We start from the raw sequence: 24691 nt of genomic DNA on the forward strand, positions 1-24691 counted from the left end.
GTGAAGGTTGTGTGGTTGTCTGTGGGCAGGGCGGGATGATCTCAGTGCCTAGGCAGGTTTGAGTCCATTTGGATGTAACCCCACCTGGTTTGGGACCTCCCTGGCTCATCCCTTCTGTGCCGTCTATCATCCTGGCACTCTGATTTGGAGACTCCTTTTGTTTGAAAATGCAGCAAAAATGAAATTTGGCAGCAGCTGTGGGTTTTGAGTGTTGAGAGACTGTTCAGAGCTGCAGCATGGTGGGGACTCCCTCTCCTCGGCTTGGCTGAGCAGCCCAGGGCTCCCCCAGCTTGGTGCTGTCAGCACAGGGCTTTGGCTGTCTGCTTTTTGGGCAGCAGCCGTACTGCCAGAGTGGGGGAGCTTTTCTACCCTTCTCTTTTCCATCCCACCACCCCCTTCTGATTTCCATATTGCTTATTTCTAGATCCCTCTACTTGCATTGCTCTCCCACTGGAGCTTGCTACCTTGTCCCTGATTGCGTGGGCTGCTGGTCCCATGGTGCCAGGCTGGAGAGGGTGAGAGGGAGAGATTAAAAAGCTGGCATGTGGGGAATTGCAGCCTATGCTCTGCATCAGTAGTGCAGCCACTGACATCTCAGTTCCCACTGTCCCTTGGCCTGTCCCCAAGTCTTGGGACTGGGAGACCTTCAGGAGCCCTAGTTCTCTGCCCGTGCAGGATTGCTGGAAAGGGCTCTTTGTACCCTGTGGGGCCACTCAGCTGGGACTTTTCAGTAGGGTGATGCCCCATACTTGCTTGTTACAGGAGGCAAAAATAGCCTGGGAGTCCCACACCCCATGAACATGCTGCTGGAAATACATCTGCTTATGAGAGAGGGGAGTAAAACCACCAAGATCTGGTATGCAGTGGGACAAGTGGTGGCTGGGCAGGAATGCTGTCTTCCTGGCCATGGTGCTGTGACTGCGAGGTGTTGGGTTTTTTTTGTTTTTTTTTTTTTCCTATTTCAAGGCATGCTATTTGCATCCTCACCAGGGAAAGGCTTCCCCTGTAATTATCAGTCAATTTAACGCACTGTCTAAGCTGTCGTTTACAGCTGCCTGGCTGGTAGTGCTTGGCATGCGATACCTTCAGACATACAAAATCACTTGCCACGCTGCTTGCACCTCAGACAGTACCAGAGCTCCAGGCAGCAGCACCAACTTCCATTTCCCTGTGGCGCGTCCTGTCCCAGATAGAAAAATGTCCCTGTCACACACAGCTGCTGAGTATATGCTTTCGGATGCCCTCCTCCCGGACCCCAGTGGCTCCCGTGCCAAGGGCTTGCGTCTGGAGCTGCCAAGTGACCGTATGCTGAAGTTCATCGCAGTGGGGCTGCCCCTCTTCCTCGTCTCTCTGGCCTTTGCCCGGGAGTTCTCTGCTGGTGAGTTGTGGGGGATGGGGGTTTGCACCAGCCACTGATCACATTTTGTTGCTGGGACAGATTTGGTCTATGGGGGTGGTGGGTGCTGTAAAAGCTTGGTGTTTTCACACACATGGGCATGCTCTGAGACAGAATGCTAAAATCCCCTAAAATGGGATTTCTAGGCTTTCTGTCTCAGGTCTATTAGTTGATTTTGGATTTTAATTGATTTTGATCAATCTGATGGGGTTTTATTGTTTTGTCTAATTTCTGGTAGCCATCACGGTGCACAAACAGCAATCCTAAAACCCCAGCAATCTTAAAGGCACTGGTTTGTCTGTGCTCTGCTGCTCACCGGCTGCTCTGCTTACAGCACTCCTTTGTGTTCCCACTGCAGCAGCAGGGTTGTTTCAGAGGAGTTGCTGGTGGAGTGTCGGGGTTCCCCATGGTGCTCTCTGGGGGCTTTACTGTACCAGGGTGCCTCCGTGTCTTGGTGCTTGCCTGGATGACGGGGATGGGCTGGTGATGGCAGTACACAGGACTTCACTGATAGAGCTGTTGGGTGTTTCTCAACCTCAAGCCAGAACAGGATTTGGCTAATGTTCTGCTGCAGGATTTGGTTTCACACTGGGTTCTAGCTGGGCTTAAATATTGCTGCCATGAACCCGTGGCTGTGCTCAAAGGGAAGTAAGTGTTCAGGAAGTGATGGTAAAGCTCCTCTGACAGCCAGAAAATGCAGTGGGGACAGGCATTTCCAAAAGACATTCAAAAAGAGCCCTGTCCCACCTGCTCAGCTCCTCTCCTCCTTTGTAGGCTCGCAGATCAGCTGCTTCTCCCCCTCCAACTTCACGGGGAAGCAATCTGCCTATGCTGACACGGCTTGCTGGGAGTCACTCCTCCACCATGGCTTTGATGCTGAAGGACATGCTGTCACCAAGTCCCTTTGGGTTCTCAAGGTATGTCGATGGGCCAGGATGGGACCACCAAGATGGTGTCTGGGCACTACCAGGTCTCACCATGATGTCAGTGGGGGTGGATCTTGCAGGAGCAAAGTAGTCCAGCACCTCACCCCCCCTAAAATCCCTCTACCCTGGGGGTACTCTAAGATGATTTCTCTAACCTGGGGGTGGTCTTCTCCACCCAGGTTTTCCCGTACTCGCTGCTGGTAGTGGCGGTGCTCATGTACCTGCCCTACCTGCTGTGGCGCTATGCAGCCACCCCTGCCCTTCACTCCGATCTCCTCTTCATCATTGATGAGCTGGACAAGTCCTACAACCGCTCTGTACGCCTGGTACAGCACATGAGGAAGATCCAGCAGTCCAGTACTGAGCCAGAACAATTTTGGGAGGAATATGAGAGGTGAGATGGTGGGATGGGGATGTGCTTCTTTAACCCCTCTGTGCTGTATTTGGGCCACATCCTCATTCAGTGAAGTAGTGGGGTGGCTTCAAGTCACTGCTCTCTTTCCAGGGCTCGCCAGGAGAGGTACTTCGAGTTCCCACTGCTGGAGCGCTACCTGGTGTGCAAACAGCACTCCCACTCCCTGGTCATCATCTACCTCCTGAGGAACCTTCTCCTGCTCTTGTTCTTGGCTGCCACTTGTCTCTACCTGGTCTTTCTCCATCTCAACATCTTCTTTCAGGATGAGTTCAGCTGCTCCATCAAAACAGGGCTGCTTCAAGCTGAGCCCCATGTTCCCCCACTCATCCCTTGCAAGCTGGTCTTCTTCTCTGTCTTCCAGCTCATCAGCCTCACGGTTGGTGGTGTCTATGTCCTCCTTATGCCTGTAGTCATCTACAATGCTCTGCAGCTCTGCCAGTGGGACAAAGGGTTCCTCTCTGTCTATGAGATGCTGCCTGCCTTTGATCTTCTCAGCCGCAAGATGCTCACCTGCCCCATCAATGACCTCAACATCATCCTTCTTTTCCTCCGGGCCAACATCTCCGAGCTGACATCCTTCAGCCGCCTCAGTGCTGTCAGCGCCTTGCGGGAGGCCACTGCTGACAAGCAGGACATCGATACCGTTGTTGACTTCATGACACTGCTGGCTGGGCTGGAGGCCTCCAAGCCAAAATACGAGGCTTGTGTGCCCATGGCCAACGGTGAGGCCATAGGTAGGTCTTTGGGGTAGAGATGACCTCTCTTTGCAGTCTTCTCAGCACCCATGCTGTCACATCCTACTTTGTGGATGAGGCTGAACCTGTCCACTCTGTACCTTAACCTCTTGCCAAGACCTTAAAGCTTTTTGGGTGAGGGTTGGGGTGCTGCAGGGGTCACTGAGGGGGCGGCTGATGGCTTTCTCTCCCCTTTCATGTCTGGGGACTGGTTTGGCAGCCAGGGCCGTGATGCTACCACAAGCCCACGCGTAGGCAGGGGTTGCTATAGGAACAGTTTTGCTGAGAAAACTGCAGAGCTTAAACCCAGGCTCTGGGCAAACTGGGGGACTGGGAGGGTCCTCATTTTTGAGGAAGACAACAGCCCGGTCTGTTGATGAGTGGGGGCTTAGCCTTAAATTTTAGGGTGCTGGTGTAATATTCTCATGTTACCACAGCTGTGGGTGGTGGACAGGCTCCCGAAGCACCAATGCTTCCTCTACCACATAAGATTTTGTGGGGAGGTGGGGGGGGGGGGGCACCTCCTTTGTCATCTCCTGGAGTAGCTCACAGTGGTTTCTGGGCTCTGCAAAACAACTCACCCCTGGCAGAGTGGGAGCCAGGATGCCTCTGCTCCTTTCCTTGCCCTGAATATGCAGTCTGAGGTTTGTGGTTTTGAAACGAATAAATATGGAAAGAAAGGGACATTGAGCTGTATTTAGCATCGTTGTTGGCATGGCAACTGCAGGGCTGGCACAACCAGCTCTGGGTCTAGCTGGTGGAGAAAGCCCAGGATGCTGGTGTGAGGTGGCTCAAATGCTCAGGTACTGAATTTTTTCCTCTTTTCCCTGCCCTATCCAGAAATGAAGCCTGGAGCGGAAGCAAAGGGAAAAGCTACCCGTGACTCCCTCGGCTCTGCCTGAACCTAGCCCCAGCAGCTTCTGGATCTAAGCCTGGTCGCTTTGTTGGGATCCACTTGCATCCTCTTCAATGGTAGTAGCATTGGTTGTGTACATTAAACTCAGGTTTTGATACAGGTGTGACGGCTTCTGTAATATGGCACTGGCAGCCAGGCTGAGCTCACCTGTCTGTCCCCCTTTCCATTGTGCTGGGGTTGAATCCTCCCCACCTCTCCAGCCAAAAAGGGTCAAAACATAAAACAGTACAGTAACTCTCAGACATCTGAGTGCTGCGTGCTGTAGTGCTGCTTCCATGAGAATTTTTCCTGATGTCACAACAGGATTGAGAAATGAGGGTTTCAGTGATATGGTTGGATGGGGGGGAGAGGACCCAAGAACCCCCTAGCCATTCTCTGTTATTAACTAGGACATCCGCTGCAGCAGACACTCCTGTCACAAAGAGATGTGTGAAACAGGAGCCCTTGGCTATATCTCTGCCCCTTTACTTGATGGGATGTGCCCTGTGCTCTCATCCCTAGAGGGAAATTGTCCTGCAAGGGGGTGAAATTCTTCCTCAAGGCACGTTGGGGAGGGTAGCGGGGCTTGGGGGCCACCCAGCACTGCTACAGCAGAGCAAGGGCCAGAAGGTGGGTGGGGAGGAAAGGGAAAGAGGAGCTGCAGGGGCTAGGATGCTCACAGAGTAGAAGGGAACCTTTTTGCCAGGACCAGACAGCTTCTGGCAGCTTGGTGGGGGCTGCAGCAATGGAGAAGTGACATCCCTGTGACCCAGGTTTCCTCCAGGTCTCCAAAAGCCAAGGAAAAAGGGGGAGGTAAAAAATAAATTTAAAAAAAAAAAAAAAAAATTAAAGACAAGTGTGTCAGAGCAGATGATGCCAGGAGGAACAGGCTTGCAGGAGCAGCTTGGTGCTTGTGACACTGCAATGCCTCCAGCTAAATTTAGAGGTGTGGGGTGGAGGCATGAAGCCGCACTGGGTGTGCATGGCCAGGATGCTCTGGGGCAGGAGCTGCAGCTCTCACTTGGAGCTCTGCCTAGGGGTGGAAGAAGAGTGAGTTGCAAGCATATGGGTAAGGATCAAAGGACAGGCTACCATGCCTTATGCTGTTGTGAGCATTTGCTGCGGGACACCTGATCAGGAAGAAGAGGCAAATGAAGCCTTAAGACAGCTGGAAGTAACCTCTCAGTCGCAAACCCTAGTTCTCCTGGAGGATTTCAACCACCCCGAAATCTGCTGGGAAGACCACATAGCTAGGTACACAGTTCAGGGGGTTCCAGCAGTGCATTGATGACAACTTTTTGACACAGGTGGTGGAGAAGCCAACAAGGAGAGTTGTGCTACTGGATCTTGTATTAACAAATCAGGAAGGATTAGTTGCAGATGTGAGGGTCGGGGTGACAAAGGGGAGGGAACTACAGGCCAGTCACTTCTCAGTCCCTGGGAAGCTCATGGAGCTGAAGGTGAAAAACATTTTCAGATGTATGGAGGACAGGAAGGTGATCATCACTAGTCAGCAGGGAATTTACAAATGGGAGACTTGTGCCTAACCAGCCTGATAGCTTTTTACAGTGAACTTGGTGGATGAGAGGAGAACAGTGGAGGTTGTTTACCTTGGCTTTACTAGGGCTTAACACTGTCTCCTCACAGACAAATTGATGAAGTGGTTAGATGAGTGGACAGTAAGGTGGACCGAAAACAGGCTGAATGACTGGTCCTGGAGTATGGTGATCAGTGTGGAAAAAGTCCAGATAGAGGCCAGTTACGAGTGCCGCCTGGGTAGGCACTGGGTCCAAGAGTATTTAATGTCTTCGTTAATGACCTCAATGCCAACCTTAATGCCAACGTTAATGACCTAAGCCAACAGAGTTGTGCTGCTGGACCTTGTATTAATGAAATCAGGAAGGACTAGTTGGAGATGTGAGGGTCAGGGGCAGCCTTGGCTGCAGTGATTGTGATATGGCGGAGTTCAGGATCTTGCAAGGAGGAAGCAGGGCAAAAAGTAGGCTTGTGACCCTGGACTTCAGCAGAGCAAACTTTGGCCTCTTCAGGGGTCTACTTGGAAGAATCCCATGGGTAAGGACCCTAGAAGGAAAGGGAGGTTTAAGACAGCTGGTCAGTATTCCAGCATCACTTCCAAGCTCAAGATCGGTGCATCCCTGTGAGTAAGAAGGCAAGCAAAGGGAGCAGGAGACCTGTATGGATGAGCAGGGAGCTCCTGGCAAAGCTCAGACAGAAGAAAGAATTCTACAGCATGTGGAAAAAGGGACAGGCCACTCGGGAGGAATATGGGGAAAATGTCAGAGTATGCAGGGATCAGGAGGGCTAAGATCAGCCCTCAGGAGTCTCAAGCCCTGGAGATGAGAGAGGAAATCCGGAGAAAGGAGGACTTTCCCTTGGTCTAAGGGGATTGGGTCAGAGATCATCTAAGCAAACTCAACATCCACAAAGCCATGGACCCTGATGGAATGCACCCATGGGTGCTGAAGGAGCTGGGTGATGTTATTGTTACGCCACTCTCCATAATCTTTGAAAGGTCATGAAGAACAGGAGAGGTGCCTGAGGACTGGAAGAAAGCCCGTGTTATCCCAGTCTTCAAAAAGGGCAAGAAAGAGGACCCAGGCAACTACAGGCCAGTCAGTCTCACCTTCATCCCTGGAAAGATGACGGAGAATCTCATCCTGGAGGTCATCTCCAACCATGTGGAGGATAAGGGGTGATCAGGAGTCGTCACCACAGATTCACCGGGGAGAAATCATGCATAACCGATCTGATAGCCTTCTGGGATGAGATGACTAGCTGGGTAGATGAGGGGAGAGCGGTGGATGTGATCTACCCTGACTTCAGCAAGGCTTTTGACACTGTTTCCCATGACATCCTCATAGATAAGCTCAGGAAGTGCAGCCTAGATGGGCGGTGAGGTAGATTGATAATTGGCTGGATGGCAGAGCTCAGAGGGTTGTGCTCAGTGGTGCGGAGTCTAGTTGGAGGCCTGTAGCCACCGGTGTCACCCAGGGGTCAGTAATGGGTCCAGAGTTTTCCAACTTATTCATGAACGACCTGGATGAAGGAATGGAGTGCACCCTCGGCAAGTTTGCTGATGGCACAAAGCTGGGAGGAGTGGCTGATACCCTAGAGGCTGTGCTGCCATGGGACCTGAACAGGTTGGGGAGATGGGCTGGGAGGAAACTCATGAAGTTCAACAAGGGCAAGTGCTGGGTCCTGCACCTAGGGAGGAATAATGCCAAGCACCAGTACAGTCTGGGGCTGACTTGCTGGAGAGCTGCTCTGCAGAGAGGGACCTGGGAGTCCTGGTGGGCAGCAGGCTGACTGTGAGTCAGTAATGTGCCCTTGTGGCCAAGAAGGCCAATGGGATGCTGGGCTGCATTCGGAAGAGTGTTGCCAGCAGGTCAAGCGAGGTGATCCTCCCACTCTGCTCAGCCCTGGTGAGGCCACACCTGGAGTATTGTGTCCAGTTCTGGGCTCCCCAGTACCGGGGGGATGCGGAGCTACAGGACTGAGAGCAGGGGAGGGCTGCGATGCTGAGCAGGGGACTGGAGCACCAGGATGAGGACAGGCTGAGAGAACGGGGCCAGGCTGGCCGGGAAAGAAGACGGAGGTGAGACCTCATTAAGGGGAGTATGAACAGCTGCGGGGAGGGGCAGGAGGAGGCTGCCGGCCTCTTTTCCTGCCCCGTGGCTCTGTGGCGGCTGCGGCCGAGCCCGGGCGGAGGGGGCGCGGTCCGCCTTCGGGAGCGGGCTCAGCGGGGACGCGGCCGGGCAGGCGCCGCTCCGCCCCTCCGCTGCCGGGTGCCCCGCGGCCGTGCTTCAGCGGCCGCCTCCCCGCTCCGAGGGGCACCTGGGGGCCCGGTCGGGCCCGGCGGGAGAGGGGAGCGGCGGGGCCTGAGACCGGGGCCTGAGACCAGGGCCTGAGGGCCGGGCCCTACCGCTCGCCCCGCCCCGCCCCGGCCGCCGCCGCGCACGTCGGGCCCCGGGCGGCTTCTGCGCGGGCGCGGCGGGAGCAGGGGAGGGGCGGCGCCCCCTGGCGGCGGCGCGGGGCGGGGCCTCCTCCCGCCCCTCCCGGCGGTGTCGCCGCCGGTTCGAGCCCCGGGGCCGCCCGCTCGGGGCCATCCCGGGAGGGCCGGGACAGCGGCCCCCGGCTCCGGCTCCGGCTCCGGCTCCGGCTCCGGCTCCGGCTCCGGCTCCGGCTCCGGCTCCGGCAGCGGCCCGCAGGGGAGCCCGGCCTCGGGCCTCCAGAGAGCTCCGCCGCCGGGCGGGACGAGGGGGCCGAGGCGGGGAGCGGGCCCCGGAGCCCCCCCGGAGCCCCCCCGGAGCCCCCCCGGAGCCCCCCCGGAGCCCGGGAGCGGGTTCCGAGTGCCCCCTGTAACGGGGACGCCTCCCTCGGGACCCAGCCCGAGCGATCGCCTCATCCCCCATTTGGAAACGTCCTAACCCAAAACGAGGAGCCACGATCGGAAAACCTAAATTTCTCTACCAGGTGGTCTCTCAGGGCAGAAAATAGGCTCCCACGCTGCCACTGAGGCACTTCCATAATAAGAACTTAATAAAATGCCTCAACTAATCATCTCCCAAGGTCCCTGCAGTTATTAGCAGTTCTCACCTGAGGTCTCTCCACATAAAGCTCAAATTTAAGAGCTCGTTTGAGTGCACCCTGCCCTTCCAGCATGACCGAAGGAGGGAGAAAATCTCTGTAAAGATGCACGCCTTGAGATGATATTTAATACTCTATATTTAGGCCCCTGCATCCCTGGAGGTTGTCAAAATTTAATACCGTCCCTGTAAGAAGGAGGGATGTGACATTGCTCCTCTTCCACCACCCCCCCAACAAGAGTGGGGACGAGGTGCTGAGACACCTTCCTAGCTCTGCTGTGATTGAGGGGGGCCCGGTATGATTCCTCCTGGACATGTTTTGGAAGCACCGATGAAACCCAGGCTTCCCCAGCAAAAAAAATCACTGAAAACGGGGTTATGGGGGGCTGCTTGTTTCTGGGTGGGTCTGCAGCCTCTTCCCCACCCCCCTCCGCATACCTCGGGGGGAAGCCATGCCACCCCTCAGAGCTGGCGCTGGGAGCTGCCATATGCGGCCTGAGAAAAACAGGAAGGAGGGATGGGGACAGCTGGCGGGGACCCCGTGTGGGGCCAGTACCAGCCGCTGCACAGTGACCCCGCCTCACTGACTGCCAGCCCTGGCAGCTCCACTTGCCGCTCCCCAAAGTGCTCGGTGCCAGTACCGGCGTGTCCCCAAGTTGGAATGTGTGGTCCCCTGCAAGTGTGACATGATCACCCATCTCCAGCCCCGCACTGCGTGGACATGAGTTTTCACCTCTGCATCCCAGGGTCATGTTTAGGAGATGCTGAGTGTCTGGAAAGCATCACCCAGGGCGGGTGGTTTTCAGGGGGCCCCCACTATGAGCAACAGCCCTGGTAGGAAAATGCACAGGCTGGCTCAGGCTCAAAACACTGCTAATGATTAGAAATGTTCTGGCATTTTGCGTCCCTCCTCCGCAGCCTGCGGGATTCGCGGTGCTAAGAGGCTCTGCCAGGACTGGGGGCCTGCGGATGGAGCAGGTTTTGGGGGGGGGACCTGGGACAAAGCTCCACCCAAACTGTGGAATTTTTCAGGTTTTGCATGTAATTGGATGATGCTCCCAACATTTTGCACAGTGATTTTGGGGGGGCCTTCCCACTAGCACAGATTTTCCTGGAGCCATCCCCGTGATGCATAGATCACCCCAGCTTCGCTCCGCTCCCCAAGAAATGCCTCATCTTGCTTTGCTGGAGCAGGCAGCCGTGAGCCAGCGATCAATCTGGAGGCTCTAAAAAGGGAAGGGGGATTGGTTTCCCATCTAAAAGCGCCGTCTGAGCAGTGCAGCCTTTGTCTTGAAGCTGGAGCAGGCTTTTAGGAGCAGATCGGTGCTGGGAGCGCAGCTATTTTTTTCCCCTCGCTGGTGGGAAGAGGTGGCATTTGCAGCAACTCGAAACTGGCTCAGGGAGAGCGGGTGCGAGTGGCTCACAGGGATTCAAGGGATGCTCGACCAGCACCCTGCTCCCCTGTGTGCTGCCTCGGCTGATGCGCCCTGGGGGGGTGGTAGCTGTGGACCCCTCCCACCCCCTCTTGGGCCCTGGAGTGGGATGGGGATGTGGGGATGGGGATGGGGTGAGGGACGGGGAGGGGGACAGGGACAAAGACAATGAGGGAAATGAGGATGGGGATGGGATCAGGAACGGGGATGGTGATAGGGACAAGGATCGGGAGGGGGACAGGGATAATGATGGTGTTAAGGTTGGGCATGGGGGCATAGGTGGGAATGATGAGGGGAATGATGTCAGGGATGGGGAGTGGGAACAGGGATGAGAATGGGGACATGGGTGGGCATGATGAGAGGGATGGGATCAGAGGTACTGATAAAGAAAGGGATAAAGGGAGGGGATGGGGACAGCAACGGAGATGGGGATGGTGGCAGTAGCAGCAGTGAGGACTGTGACAGTGATAGGAATGGGGACGGTGATGACAACGGATCAGGGATGATGACCACCTTGGCGGTGAACAGGGGTACTGGTGATGCCATCAAAGAGTCAGGTCGGTGCCACCAGACTCCTGAGCTGGTGGTGGGGGACAGCAGGTGCAGCCCCACAAACCAGCCTGCCCAGGGGTCCCTGTCCATGCGGGGGGGGGGGGGGGTGGAAAGGGGCTCAGCATGTTTTGGGGGCTGGTTGGAGCAAACACCAGTGCATGAAGCCCACTGGCGAGTCTAGTGGTTGCTTAGCAACCCCAAAATGGATTCGAGGCATGTGAGGTGGGTGATGCAGGGGGCTGCAGGCTGCACCCCCTAAGGTGCCCTGTGGGTCCCCCATCTTGGTGTGGTCTGAGGGGTCTGCGCACTGCCCCCAAGGGCTGGGAAAGTGGCTGGGCTCGGATGTTTTGATAGAAAACATCCCAAACTTGGGAAGCAGATGCTGCTGCAGGCATGCCCTGTGTGCTTACCCAGCCTCACCATCTTCATCCTTGGCCCTCCTTTGGGTTTGAGCTCTAAGTAGGTCAGAGCTGGTGCGGAAAGGTTTCCCTCTGCTCCCACAAAAGCAAACCTGGGGGCAAAGCCCCCAGTGTAGGAGCTAAGTATCACCCCCAAGCAGTCACATCACCCCCACTTGCTGCAAGTTCAGCTATGTGTGCATGACCCTGGTGCAACCCCTCCCCAAATCAGCGCAAATTCAGGCACAACCCTGTTAAATCAGCCCCGCTGAGCACAAAGCACAGCCCCCTGCCCTATTACAAGCCCCAAAGCCCCATGCCATAGGCACAGAGCCCATCCCATTAAATATTTGATAGCATCCTCTGTACTGCTGGATTTATATTGCATGAAGCCCCAGCGCAGGCTGACGGCTCCTTTAAGCATTAGGAGGGAGTTGGAGGCGAGGGGAGTTGCTGCAAGAGAAATTGGAGGAGGCAGCGAGAGAAAGAGAGAGAGAGAGAGGGAGAGAGAAGGGGGAAAAAAATTAAAAAACTAAAGCCCAAGCCTGGCAGGAGCAGCAGTGCTGGCGGGGAGGTGGGCTGATAGGCTCGCCCCGAGGAAGCGCATTACGTAGGCAAGCAGCTCCGCTCAACTTGCCACCTGCGCCGGGAGAGCGAGCCCCTGCGTGAGCCCCTCATCACCATGGACTGCTGCAACGTATGTACCTCGCGCCCTCCGGCTTTCTGGTTTTAATTACTTTTTTTTTTTTTTTTTTTTCTCCTGTTTTTGTGCAAGGCACGGTGGCAGGGATGGGGGGGGGGGAGTTGTGCTGTTGTGGGGGACGATGCTGCAGGACTGTGGGTGCAGCACCCAGGAGCCAAACCAACTCCATTCCCTCCCCAAGATCTGCTGCAAAGCCTTGCACCCCAAGATCCCTGCTGCTCCCATGGGTGCTGCCGGGGCTCGGAGGAAAGCACTCCAAATATCCCTTTTCCAGCCAGTTTTGCATGGCATCCCAATGGGGCAGGGCAGGAAACTCCCCCCTTTCCCCAGACCCAGCAGGCAGACCCCTCTTTCTGCTCTTCTCCAGCATTACGTCCCCCCAAAAGCCTCTCCAGGAGGCAGTGAAGGTTTCTTACAGCCAAGAGAGAATCTGGTGCTTCCTCCTGCTCACAGAGGGGATCGCAGTGCTGCACCCTCCAGCCTCACCCCAGGGTGAGCCCCCATTGCCACCCAGTCACCAGACAGCTCAGAGAGCAGATCCAGCAGAATGAACATATGTTTTTTCCCCTTTTCATCCCATTTTTTTTTTTTTAATCTCCTGCCTTTCCCCCCTTTTCTCTCCTTTTTTTTTTAAAAAAAACCTTTTGCCCCAGCTGGCATTAGAGCACTTCTGGCTGCATCTGGGGTGGCAAAGCCCTGGATATGGGATTTCCCCCGACAAAGCCCACCCTGGATATAGGATTTCACCATGGATATACAAATCCCCCACCCCACCCCCCCACCCCAGATATAGGATTTCCCCTGCAGGTATAGGATTTCCCCCCCGCCTATAACATTTCCACCCTATCACATTTCCACCCTGGACCTGCCACTTTCCATCCTGTCCCCCTTTCCATCAGTTCAACAAACCTCGGTGCCTCCTGTGCCACTTTGCAGTGACATCGTGTCACCTCTAAGGCAGTGCAGGGCTTTAGTGTCCCATGCATCCCCAGTGCTCCCACAGAGCCCGTGTGAGAAAAGGAACACACACACACACACCTGGCCAGGGTGCACACTTTTGCATGAATCAGTCCTGGGCGCTTTCTCTCGTGGGCGGGATGAGCCACGGCTGCCATACCCCCAGCCCAAACATGCAGCTTGCAAAGAACCAAAAAAACTCTTCAAAAAGTCCTTTAAAGCAAACAGGGGTGGTGATGTGAAGGATGCAGTGGCAGTGGGGTGCCCAATGCCAGCCCCCTCTGGTCCCATTTGAATGCTATGTGCTTTTTTTTTTTTTTTTCCCTCCCCAGTTTTTCACCTGTTTCCACTGCTCAGCAGTGATAACTTTAATGGGGGTCGACCACTCCAACTGCAGTGGCAGGAGGGGGCTGGGCTGTAGGGCGTTATATGGGGGGGGCATTGCATAAGGAGACATGCTTTGGGGTCAGGATGCAATGCACAGGTTGTGCATTTTCAACAGGGTATAAATGTGATTTTTTCGCCACCACCACTCCTTCCCAATTTTCCCATTGATTTTCAGCATTTTGCAGCACTTCTGGTTAAAAAGACTGGGCAGTCAGCAGGAGCAAAGCAGGGTGAAAGTGATGACCCCCCCAAAACCTCCCTCTGTTCCCCTGGATGGCCCCTCCTGGTATTGAAGCACTCGGGACTGGGATCTGGCCCTAGCAGTGCATTGGTCTAGATGGTGTTTGTGGCAGGGTGGTATTGGAGGGTAGTGATGGGAAAGAGCAGGGTTAAAGTACCTTTCTGACACTGTAACCATGCTCTGTTGCTTACATGCACCATGAGTCCCCTGAGGACCTTGATTTTTTTTTAGCAAAAGACCAGGTTTAGGAGCTCCTCGTATGGGGCAAAGCAGGGACCCCACCCCGTAACTGCCCCCTCGCTGTCAGCAGGAGGGAGCCTGCACAAAGCTGGACGAGGACATCCTGGACATCCCCCTGGACGACCCCGACGCCAACGCGGCGGCGGCCAAGATCCAGGCCAGCTTTCGTGGCCACATGACCCGCAAGAAGATCAAGGAGGGGGAGATGGACCGGAAAACCAAGGATGCTGAGTGCGCCAACAGCACCCGTGGTGGAGACCTCCGCAATGGTGACTAGGTACCCCCTGATGTTCCTTACTCTTAAAGCAGGGATTCTTCAAGTAGCCTTCCCCATCCCAGCTCCTGCTGGACCACTTGGGCTGGAGAAGGGTTTTTCTTATTCCAGGAGTCAAAAAGCAAGCAGGAGGTATTCAGGCAGCCCTGCCTTGCCCTAATTTTGCGGGTGCGCCGTAGTAGTTAGCATAGGAACGGCGGGGAAGGCAAAGCCCTAGATTTGAATTGAATTTCTCCCTTAGCAACACCACCCCAAACGCCTCGCCTCAGCACATGCTATTTTTAAAAGCCTGTGTCACAGTCTCCTGGCAGGAAAAGGGAAATTTAAAAGCGCCCACGGTACCAGGGCTGTGGGGCTGGGGATGCTGGGGGTGCCGGGGGTGCAGGGAACAGTCCCAACCCCCGAACACTGCTTTGGGGTTGGCAGCTGTGCCATCCTGCTGCTGCCCCAGCTCCATGCAGGGCACTGGAGTGCAGATGCAGCTGGGATGCAGGAGGGGCTGTAGCAGGGATGTAATTGGAATTCAACGACAATGCAGTGGGGCATGGACTTGGGATGAGATGGGCATGTGGTGGGGGTGCAATGGAACTGCAGTGAAAATTCAGTGAGGATGCAGCAGAGATGCAGCTGCCGATTGCCAGTGCTGCAAAGCTTGTTAAGGCCACAAGGCTCATTAGGACTGCCTCTCTGAGTCACCTGAGCAGGGTCTCTTCCCGTGTCAGCTCCAGCCCACAGTGAGCTGGGTTCAGCTCCCACTCCCCACTGAGGTCCTTGGAAAAAAGGTGCCCAGGCTGGGTATCTCTGCTCCCCAAACCCAAAGGTCACCCTAGTGCCCCAGCCGCCTGGACAGGGCAGGGGACAGGTAGGAGCAGGGGCAGTGGAGGACAGGGAGAAGGTGCAAGGACAGGGTGCAGGCAGGACATGGAGGAGGTGCAGGACGCAGCAGCTGGATGCAGGAGCAGGGCTTGAGCAGGGTGCAGGTGTAGGGTGCAGGTACAGGCAGGGCCGTGCATGCAGTCTGACTGCTCTGCTCTCTTCTTGCTTGCAGGGCCCACCGGAGCTGCCCTGCCGAGCCCCCTCAGTCGTCAAGGCGCAGGAGCCCCCGCTTTGCCCTGACCCCGCATGCATCCCCTGGGCCCCCGCAGCTGGGGCCCCCCCTCGCCCCTGCCCCAATAAAGGTCCCTGCCAGAGGCCGGGCTGTCCTTGCCACCATGGGGACATCACGGCGCCGGGAGAGACATCACCCGATGGGGGAGTGAGGTCATGCTGGTGGAGCTGTGACAGCCACAGGTGGGTGGGGTGGGGTACCCAGTCGAACCGCGATGTCTGGTGTGATGTCATACCTGCACGCATGATGTCACTGGCAAGCACGCAATGTGTGACATTGTGTGACATCAGACAGGCATGTGTGACATCACTGGTGGACATGTGATGGCCGGCATGATATCACACAAGTGTGCGTGGCACTCCTGGGGGACGAGAGCTGGCTCTGGTGATACTCTGCAGCCCTCGGTGGGCGCTGTGACATCACCACAGGACATGTGGTGGCTGGAGTGACATCATACAGGTGTGTCTGATGTCACAACTGGATGTATGATGCTGGGTGTGACATCATGCAGGCATGTGTGACATCACTGATGGACCCGTGACAGCCGGCTTGAAGTCACACAGGCAAGAGTTGAACGCTGTGATGCCACACGCCCCACCAAGGCATCACACCACCGGTCACGGCAGGTGTGATGCAGACATGGCAAGCTGTGACATCACAGCGAGGGACAGCAGGTCAAGTGGTGCACTAACACACACCGTCAGCATGACCCCAAAGGCCCTGGCTGCCTGGTGTGACATGGGGCCAACAACCCACCGCATCCTCACAAAATCAGCCCAAAGCATTTTAATCAAAAAAAAAAAAATCTAAAAAAAGTGCTCCTCCCACCTCCCCCCATAGCCACCTCCACCCCCCCCTGCCTCCCAACACCTTTAATGTTCGTTTATGAAAAATGCCCCATTACCACTGATACATTAAAAAAAAACAAAAAAAAAAAAATAAGAGGACCCCTCCTCCAGTTGGGGCTGTTTCGGGGTGCTGGCATCGGCGGGGAGTCTCGGGCCACCAAAACCCGGAGCGTGGGCACCTCCCACACCCATTAAACAACCGCAGGACAAGTCCAGCTGCTCCAGGTGTCTTAAAAAAAAAAAAAAAAGTGGAAAAAAGCCCCCAAAAGTGGGCAGGGTGAGATGTCAGAGGGGGACAACCCATTATTCGGGGGGTCACACCAAGGAGCCGGCCCGGCTCTGTGCTGGCACCATGACAGGGACAGCACCTGCCCGTGCCAGGCTGGAAGGGGGCAGCCCCCCTGGAGTGGCAGGGGGCTGCGGGGGGTGCCAGGGGGCCCCGTTGGTGGGAGGGGGGCATCCCCCAGCCCGGTGGGGTCCCCGGTAGCTGCCAGCAGCTGTGAGGACAGAGGCAGTGTCGGAGAGGGGTGAGGCCCCATAGGGTCTGTCCCGGGCACCCGCAATGGAAGACAAGGTGCTGGTCTTGGAGATGGCATCTGCGGGGGGGGTCCGTGTCCAGGAGGGGGTTTTGGGGGCCACGGCATCTTCCCTGTGGACAGAGGAGAGAATGGCAACACCTGCTGGAAATCCGGCTGCTCCCCACCACGCACTCCCAAAATCACCTGTATTTTTGGCTGACACCCCCCAGCCCCCAAAGCAACAAAAGAACTCAGACCTGATGAGCTGCAGGAGCCCCCCCATGCAGGGGACAGAAAGAGGGATTCACCCAGTAGGGAGGGGGAACAGAGGTGGAAAATATCCTCGTTAACTCTGAAATCTAATGATGACCAGAAATCTCCTCCCCTCATTAATTCCGAGACGCAGCAATAACTTGTTGAACCTCTGTCCCGGGGAGGGGGGTAGGGGTGTGTGGGGGCTGCCCTCACTTGATCTCGTTGGCTGCCTCCTCCTGGCCGTCACGTTTCTTCCTCCGGTAGCCGACAAGCCGGCGGGCAAAGAAGGCGACAGTAGCTAGAGCACCCAGGGAACCCAGCACGGCACCAGCGATGATGGCCCCCTCCCTGGCTGCGGGGAGAGAAGTGGCAGGGGCAGTTTTGCCTCTCCCTCACCTCGCTGCGAGGATCGTGCCCCCCTCCCCAGTCCTGCGGACACGTACTCACTTGAGTGCACCTCCAGGATGATGCGGCACTCAGCTGAGCCTGCTTGGTTCTCAGCCACACATTTGTAGAGGCCCGACATGTCCAGCGAGAGGTTCGTCAGCTTGAGGGTGCCCCTAGCCCGGTCTGCAGGGGAGGAATTGGGGTGCTGCCCCATGGCTACCCCCCTGCCCCACACCCACCTCGGTCCAGCAGGGATAGCAGCAGGGGGCGAGGTTACGGGGATGCTCACTCTCCTCCCCCCTTTGCACAGCAAGGCTGGGAGCAGGCAGAATTCAGGGGACAACCCCAGCCCCTCCACCTCTCCCCCCCTCCAAAGCTTCCCCCCACCCCCAGCCCCACCTTACCCTGGGCAGGGGGGAAGAAGACCTGCAGGGTGGGCGCCATGCGCTGCCACTGGTAGGTGGGTGAGGGCTTGCCCTTCTCAGAGGCACAGCTCAGCGTCACGTTGGCCCCCACCGCGGGGCTGCCCCGAAGCTGGCAGGCGGGGGGGGCTGGCGGCACTGCAGGCACTACATTAGTCCTGGCCCCGGGGCCACAGGGGGGCACAGGGGAGCGGGGTGCCCTGCAGGCCCTTACCCAGCACCGTGAGGTTGATGACGGCCACGTTCTTGCCCGTGCTGGTGGCATCATCCACCACGTTGACAGTGCACATATACTGGCCTGAGTCACGCTCCCGTGTGGAGTTGATGAAAACTGAGATGTTGTGGGTGAGGACAGGGTACAGGAACCCCACGCGGGGCTTCAGCTCTGTCTCCTCCACCTTCACCACCCCATCCAGGTATGTTAGGATCTGCGCAGAGAAAACTCCTGCTCGGACATGTCTGGATGGCACTGCAGGAGGGGAAACCCCTCCAAACCCCACATTTTGGGGAGCAGCAGCAGTCGCATGAGCTACCTCCATCCTCACCCACCCTGAGCATCCACAGCACAGAAACCAAGGACACATCCCCACCACGGGCACCATGAGCAGCCTACCACCATAGGCACCTCCTTACCACGGGCACCATAGGCACATCCCCATTGTGGGCACCAGGAGCATCCTCCCACCATAGGAACCTTCCCATCATGGGCACCCCAAGCATCTCTCCATCACGGGCAACTCCCCAGCATGGGCATCCCTCCCTGTGGGCTCCATGACCATCGTGGGTGCCATGGACATCTCTCCATTGTGGGCACCTCCCCACTGTGGGCACCCTCCCCACATTGTGGGCAACACAAGCATCCCCCATGTTGAAGGCACCATAGGCACCTCCCCACTCTGTCCCCCCAGTCACCTGGAAGGGGTCAGCATCAGCCTTATCCAGCAGCCAGGTGACATAGGGCTTTTTCTGTGAGCGGCTGGTGTACCAGGCAGGCAGCACCACTCCCTGCCCCTCCACGGAGAAGACGGAGCCTGTCCCCACGTGCACCTCCAGCACAGCTGAGCAGACACCTGCCCAGCAGGAAAACGGGACATGACTCAAAACCAGGTGCCAGTTTTACCAAAAAAAAAAAAAAAAAAAAAAAAGGAAAAAAAAAATAACAACCCCACCAATTGTTAGAAATGTTTTCCCTGTTCCAAAGAAAAGGAAAGAAGAAGCATGTTATCGCCTGGAGACTGGGCCAGGAGGAAATTTTTCCTCCTTCCCCGCCATGGGAAGGGCTTTCCGGCCAGCCGGAGGATGCAGGACAAAGCCTTCCCCTCCCACGGCCACTTCCCCCCATGAAACAAGCATGGGAAAGCATCTGCCCCAGGCTGCCGGGTGCGTCAGGGACAAATCTCCAAGCTCCCCAAATGCTTTTGGAGGAGCCCACAGGATGCCAGGCAGCCCTGGGGCTGGTGCTACCTCCTGCCCCTGGGCGGTTTCATTTTTTATGGGGGAAACCCATATAGCACCTGCTTCAGTGCAGGCACCCAGCCAGCGCCCCCGCATCATTTTGCACCCTCCCAGGTCCTTTGCCACCCCCACAAGTGCTAAACCAGGATATCTGCTGTGTGGCCTTCTGTGCTCCCCCCTCCCCCCCCCAACCCAGTGTCATCCACGGGGCTGTGAGGGTGTCAATGCCCCCACCGAAGTATCCCCCCGAGCATCAATTCCCTCAAAAATAAAGTCAGGAGCAGGGGGGGGATCAGAGTGGGTGCCACAGGTCAGGGAAGGGGGGTGCCTGGCTTGCGGGGGGTGGGATTATTTCCCAGCTTTGCTCTGAAAAGGATCAGCTGGAAAATAATCTGCTCAGGCGAGGTCGGGTGCCTGGAAACAGTTTGCATTGGGTTCCCTCCAGGGCTGAGAATTAAATGCCATGGGTGACCCCAGCACGGCTGCCCCATCCCCATGTCACTGGCTGTCCCCATTCCACTGTCCTCACCCTGAAAAAATGGGGGTGGGGTGGGGGGCTTTACTGCTCGTGGCCTGTGGGGGGATTTGGGGCAAATTTTGCAGCTAACTTGGGGATTTGGGCATCAGTGCACAGCCTGGATGGGTTTAACCCACAAATTAACTCACACCCAAGCTCAGCCCCTGCTCTCACAGCCCCCTTTCTCTCCTTATCCCCCCCCCTCCCCCGCCTCCCCCCCAACGTGCACACAAACTTCTTCAGGATTTTTTTCCAGGGCAGGAAGATGAAAACAAGGCGCCTGGGGGTATTTTTAGCCTCCTGCATTCATCCGCTCTTCCCCCAGCAAGGCTTCAGCGCGGCTTCCTGAGGGCGCCTTGCGGCCCCAGGCAGGAAGCCCTGCGCCGGCTGATAACACCGGCTCCCCCCCACAAATTCAAAGTCCTAACACACACCCACCCCACCCACCACCCCACCCCCATCCCACCCCCAGTCCCCTACTTGGGCCAGTTTGGCCAAGGAAAGGCAGGAGAAATCAGCCCTGGCTGGGCGAGGGCGGACACCTCAGCGCTTAAAAATAGCTAAACCCAACCTAAGAACATAAAACCTTAAGTCCTACCCAGGGGGGAAAACATGGTGGAGACAGCAGCGCAGGACACCTGAACGCAAGTAGCATCGCAAAAAAAAAATAATAAATTAAATTAAAAGAAGTTAACATAAAATACAGAGGATGGTTCATTAACTACTCAGACGAGCCCAAGTCACACAAGTAGTTTCGCATTTTTGATTTAAGGTCAGAAATGGGAAGCCAAAGGGTCAGAGCAGGTTGGGAGTGAAAAGCAGTGATTTGGAAGCTAATCACCCCCAACATCTGCACTCTTCACCCCATGAAAATTCGGGATTTTCAGCCCATCAGCATCTTTATGGCCCAGGTAAAGCACAGCGAAAGCTATGCACAACTTAAGGTAGAAAGCCAAGTTCTTGGGGCTGAGCAGCAACCGGGCACCAACATTGGCTCAAGAGGGAGTGAACAGCAAGATGCTCAGCCCCGGCCACAGGCTTCCCATCAATTTTGCCTCAAGATAAAGCCCTGAAATCTTTCCAAGATCAGAGATAGCAACAAATACGCATATAATTACTCACAGGGTTACCATGGCCATGAGCAAACACTTCTGCACTGAGCTCCTATGTCATTGAGCTGTTATTTCAAAAGCAGGCTGCAGGACCAGCCTGAAGTTGTCCCAGTGTAGCCAGCCCAAGCCATGTTTTCCCAGTCCCACTGGGAATCAGTGGCAAAGCTCAGCAGACACCTTTTTCCAGTGGTTCTTATCCTCCCTGTTGCTGGTTAGTACCCATACATGTGGAAATGTCTAAAACACAGCAAATCCACTGGCGCTTACCCCAGACCAAGCTCCCTTTGCTGTTACAAGCATGCATTAACGCTGAAACCTAGTGACAAGCAATTCAACAGCAATCTGTGGCCGCAGCATTTCTCTGTCATCCTTCAGCAACGGAGATCTGAGATTGCAGCTCCATCATCACCCCCAGAACGCTGGGGAGAAGCGACGCTATCAAAACACAGATGTTGTCTTTCTGGAGGATGCTTGCTTCCAAAATCGCTTTTTTTTTTTCATTGTAGAACTGACCCACAGCCCCTCGTGCAGGAGGAATCACCCCAAAAGTGCTGGAATAGCAGATGCTTGAGCTCAGGCCGGGGATGCAGCACCAGAGGTCAGCTCCCTGGGGACCAGGACCGAACCCTTTGGCACGCGGGTGCTGCTGCTGGCATCAGCTCCAGATTTAGCCACCTTGCCACTGCAAATCCTCTAATGCTTTAAACAGATAGAAAAAATTAAGCTGCTCGGGGTGTGCATATGCATATCAGCATGGGTGCCTGGGGCACTCGCCTGCTGCCGTCCCTGAGGGCCATCCGGCTGCTGTTTGGGATGAAAAACTCAGGTTTTTATCCAACTGCCTTGAGCTAAGCATCTGCCTGGGGAGGGCTTCCCTCTGCTTCAGCCCATCTGCCAGTTTTTTTCCTTCAGAAAAAGCCTTTAAATCCCTGAACACCTCTAGCAGTGATTGCACAACCTCATTGGCAAACTGCAGCACCTGTATGAAACACTGAGCTGCCCTCTCCCCCTCACCCCCCTCTCCCCCCACTGGCTAAATCCTACCATTTCAGCCCAAAATGCCCCCTCCACCCCCCACTCCCCAAATCCTCTTGCAAAAAGCATCCTCCCCAAAACTGTAGTGCCCAGCCGGACGCTATAAGCTATTAACCACTTGGGAATTAATGGGCTGAAGACGGATTGCGTTTGATGCCCTCACTCTATAGGATTAAGGCGATCTGGCCATGTGAAACCGAGACAGAAATTAAACCGAGAGACGACGGCTTGGGTTTAATACGCTCGGCTCGTGCTTCTCCAGAGCGGAAACGGTGGCTGAGCAGGAATCTGACTGGAAAAATGGCCCCTAAGAGCCTTGAAGAAAGGTCAAGAGACTGCCTTGCATGGCCCTTCAAGGAAACGAGCCTGCACCCACCCAGCCATGGGGTTTTCTTCCCTCCCTCAGCTCTGGGCTATTTATAAATGGGCTGATAGAAGCTGCTGGTCCGCGGAACAGCGCCCGTTGGGAAAACCCACAGCAGCTTTTCTCACGACCCAGGGGCAGAAAGTGCCGTATCCTCTGTAGAGCCAAAATCAGGAAAAAAATGTGACTTTTCTATAGATAGACACGGGCAGCCAGCTTTAACCCCCAACGTGCCCAGCCCCAAATTTCACTGCTCAGCCGGCGACATGGGGACAAGGAATAAGCAATGGGACCACCAAGCATCATCCCTCGTTTTTCTCTCTTCTTTCCCATTTTTCTCCCATCACTAGTTTTGCTATGATCCCATGTGGACCCCATAGAGTAAGATGGGATGTTTGAAAGCATCTGAACCCACCAATTTGGTGCCTAAACATCTTTTCACCGCATTTCTATTCTATGGGGTAATTTGGGTCCTGTAGCATCATGCCCCAAGACTTTGGCATGAATTTGTCCAGGCGACCTGGCACAACCCTACGCAAATTTACATTGTAGACAACACAGCGGCTCATCCCAGCACCCTTTAATAGCTTTTTAATGGAAATAATAATAATAATAATAATAATAATAAAGAAAAACAGCAGTTTCCTGAGACTGGGGACCCCTAGACAGTGTTCCGCCATGGAGGAAATGCCACCCAAGCATGCCAAGCCACTGCCATTGTTTTGGGGGCCATTTCCTTTGCTAGCAACTTGAAGGGCTGTTTCCCTTTGAAGCACACCCAGCACTTCCAACCTTTCCCTTAAGATCACAAAAAAAAAAGGATGGAAATGGATGGGGGGGGAAGATAAGAAGGAAAAAAGCCCATAGACAGAGAGGGGTTGAAACCCTCTCCACTTTGCACATCCAGGCCAGCTTGGAGGCATCGGTAAACAAGGGGGGAGGCGGCAGGTTTTATAATGGGAAAAAAAAATTAATTGATTTTTTCTGCTCAGCGCTGTGCAGGAGAGCAAGTTGTCAGCAGGGAAGGGGAGAGCAGGCCAGGAGCAGCACATCCACATCCCCGCGCCCTGGTCCCGTCGGGGTGATTCGGGTCCGGGACTTTGGGGGTTCTGCACCGCCCCGGGGTAACTCCGCGGCCCCGTTTTCTTTTCCCTCTGGGGGCACCGAGAGAACGGCAGCTGCCTCCCCTCCCGCTGGGGATCGGGAACGCGGAGCGGAGCCGGGGGGGTGCCCCTGGGGCTCCCCCCGTCGGTCCCCGGTTCCCTCCCGCCCCGCAGGTCCCAGCGGCTGCTTCCCCCGCCTTTTGCCGCTGTCCCCCCGCTCCTCCCGGCGGCATCCCCGCGCCGTGCCCGGTGCCCCCCGCTTCCCACCGGTCCTACCGGGATCCCCCCTCCCCGGCGGCCCCAGCCCCCGGGAGCCCTGCCCGGTGCCCCCCAGCTCCCCGCCCGGTGCCGCGGCTCTCACCCAGCAGCGCAGCCAGCGCCAGCGCGCCCGGCGGCAGCGCGCCCATGGCCGGAGCCGGAGCCGCAGCAGGTGCCGGGGCGGGGGGGACCGGGACAGGGGGGGGGTAGGGGGGGGTCTGGGGCGGGGCCCAGGTGGGGGCGGGGTTTGGCGGGGGGCGGGGCTCCTCTCCCCACCCACACCCCGGGGGTCCAAACCACCTCCCCCCCCATTGCAGCCAATCACGGTTATTTGTTAATTAGGAGGGTTATTAATAATTAATTAGGACATTATTGCGGGGGGGGGGGAAGCTTGTCACCTCCCCAGGGGTCACGCTGCTGCTCCCCTGGGGACCCCAGAGCCCCGCAGGGCTCTTCCTCCTCCCAGTGGCCCCTGAACAGGCGCATTAATCGTCAAAAAGCGGTAAAAAGCATAGTTCAAAACCAACCTGAAAAGACAGAACAGGGACGTTTTGCCCCTCCGGCTGGAAGCAGCCCCAGCTCGCTGGGAGCACCCGGGCTGCGTGGCCTTGGCCTGCCTGCAGCTGGGGCGAGGAGCAGGGATGGGGCCTGGAGCAGAGGCAAGGTCCCAGAGGGATTTGGGAGCATATGGGGGGGACAGGGGGCTTGCAGGGCAGGTGGACGCAGTGCATCCTCCCAGAGCAAGGACTGTGGGTACCCAGGAGGCAAGGAGCTTGGTGGGCCCCAACCAACAAAGGACATCAGCGGACCCCCTCAGCAGCATAACCAGCCTCGAGCATGGCAGGACGCAGCCCTGGGGACAGGCGAAGCTTTGGGGACCACTGGGGGATCCGTCCCGGGCTGGAACAGATCTCGGCAAGAGGAGCGGGAAGAGCAGGGAAGGGGCAGGATGGGGGCTGCACACCAGCGATCCCGGCCACCAGATGCCCTCTGCTGGGAGCAGCACCAGGAGAGGCTTCGCTGCTAATCCTGGCCCTAACAGGTGGTAGAACCCTTATTTCTCCCCAAAAAGCCTCCCCACACATTTCCATCGCTCAACACTTCAGGAGAAGCAAAAAGTCTCTCTGGTAGGTAAGGCCACACACCAGACA

At 56.3% G+C, this 24691-nt stretch overlaps 3 protein-coding genes across 4 annotated transcripts; 2 read left to right on the top strand and 1 right to left on the bottom strand.

Annotated features, from left to right (window-relative positions):
* Positions 1 to 144: 144 nt before the first annotated feature.
* PANX3 (pannexin 3) lies at positions 145 to 4651 on the top strand. Its single transcript, XM_005021093.6, has 5 exons — positions 145 to 1378; positions 2171 to 2313; positions 2502 to 2716; positions 2828 to 3471; positions 4312 to 4651. Exons 1-5 carry the CDS (start codon positions 1075 to 1077, stop codon positions 4371 to 4373), a joined length of 1368 nt encoding a protein of 455 aa, XP_005021150.2. The 5' UTR covers positions 145 to 1074; the 3' UTR covers positions 4374 to 4651.
* A 7147-nt stretch (positions 4652 to 11798) lies between these two features.
* Positions 11799 to 15349, top strand: NRGN (neurogranin). The gene is made up of 3 exons (XM_027444296.3): positions 11799 to 12053; positions 13955 to 14161; positions 15207 to 15349. Exons 1-2 carry the CDS (start codon positions 12039 to 12041, stop codon positions 14159 to 14161), a joined length of 222 nt encoding a protein of 73 aa, XP_027300097.1. The 5' UTR covers positions 11799 to 12038; the 3' UTR covers positions 15207 to 15349.
* Positions 15350 to 16116: 767 nt separating this feature from the next.
* On the bottom strand, positions 16117 to 23747 carry ESAM (endothelial cell adhesion molecule). Of its 2 annotated transcripts, none has more exons than XM_027444294.3 (7): positions 23644 to 23747; positions 18609 to 18766; positions 17911 to 18124; positions 17679 to 17834; positions 17335 to 17457; positions 17101 to 17239; positions 16117 to 16763 (listed from the first exon to the last, which is right to left on the bottom strand). In XM_027444294.3, exons 1-7 carry the CDS (start codon positions 23687 to 23689, stop codon positions 16430 to 16432), a joined length of 1170 nt encoding a protein of 389 aa, XP_027300095.3. In that variant the 5' UTR covers positions 23690 to 23747; the 3' UTR covers positions 16117 to 16429. The 2 variants fall into 2 exon arrangements, with proteins under 2 accessions (XP_027300095.3, XP_071883685.1); XM_072027584.1 differs by lacking the exon at positions 23644 to 23747 and adding an exon at positions 21048 to 21774.
* Between the last annotated feature and the right edge of the window lie 944 nt (positions 23748 to 24691).

Source organism: Anas platyrhynchos, chromosome 25, assembly GCF_047663525.1.
Source record: "Anas platyrhynchos isolate ZD024472 breed Pekin duck chromosome 25, IASCAAS_PekinDuck_T2T, whole genome shotgun sequence".
Lineage (NCBI taxonomy): Eukaryota > Metazoa > Chordata > Aves > Anseriformes > Anatidae > Anas > Anas platyrhynchos.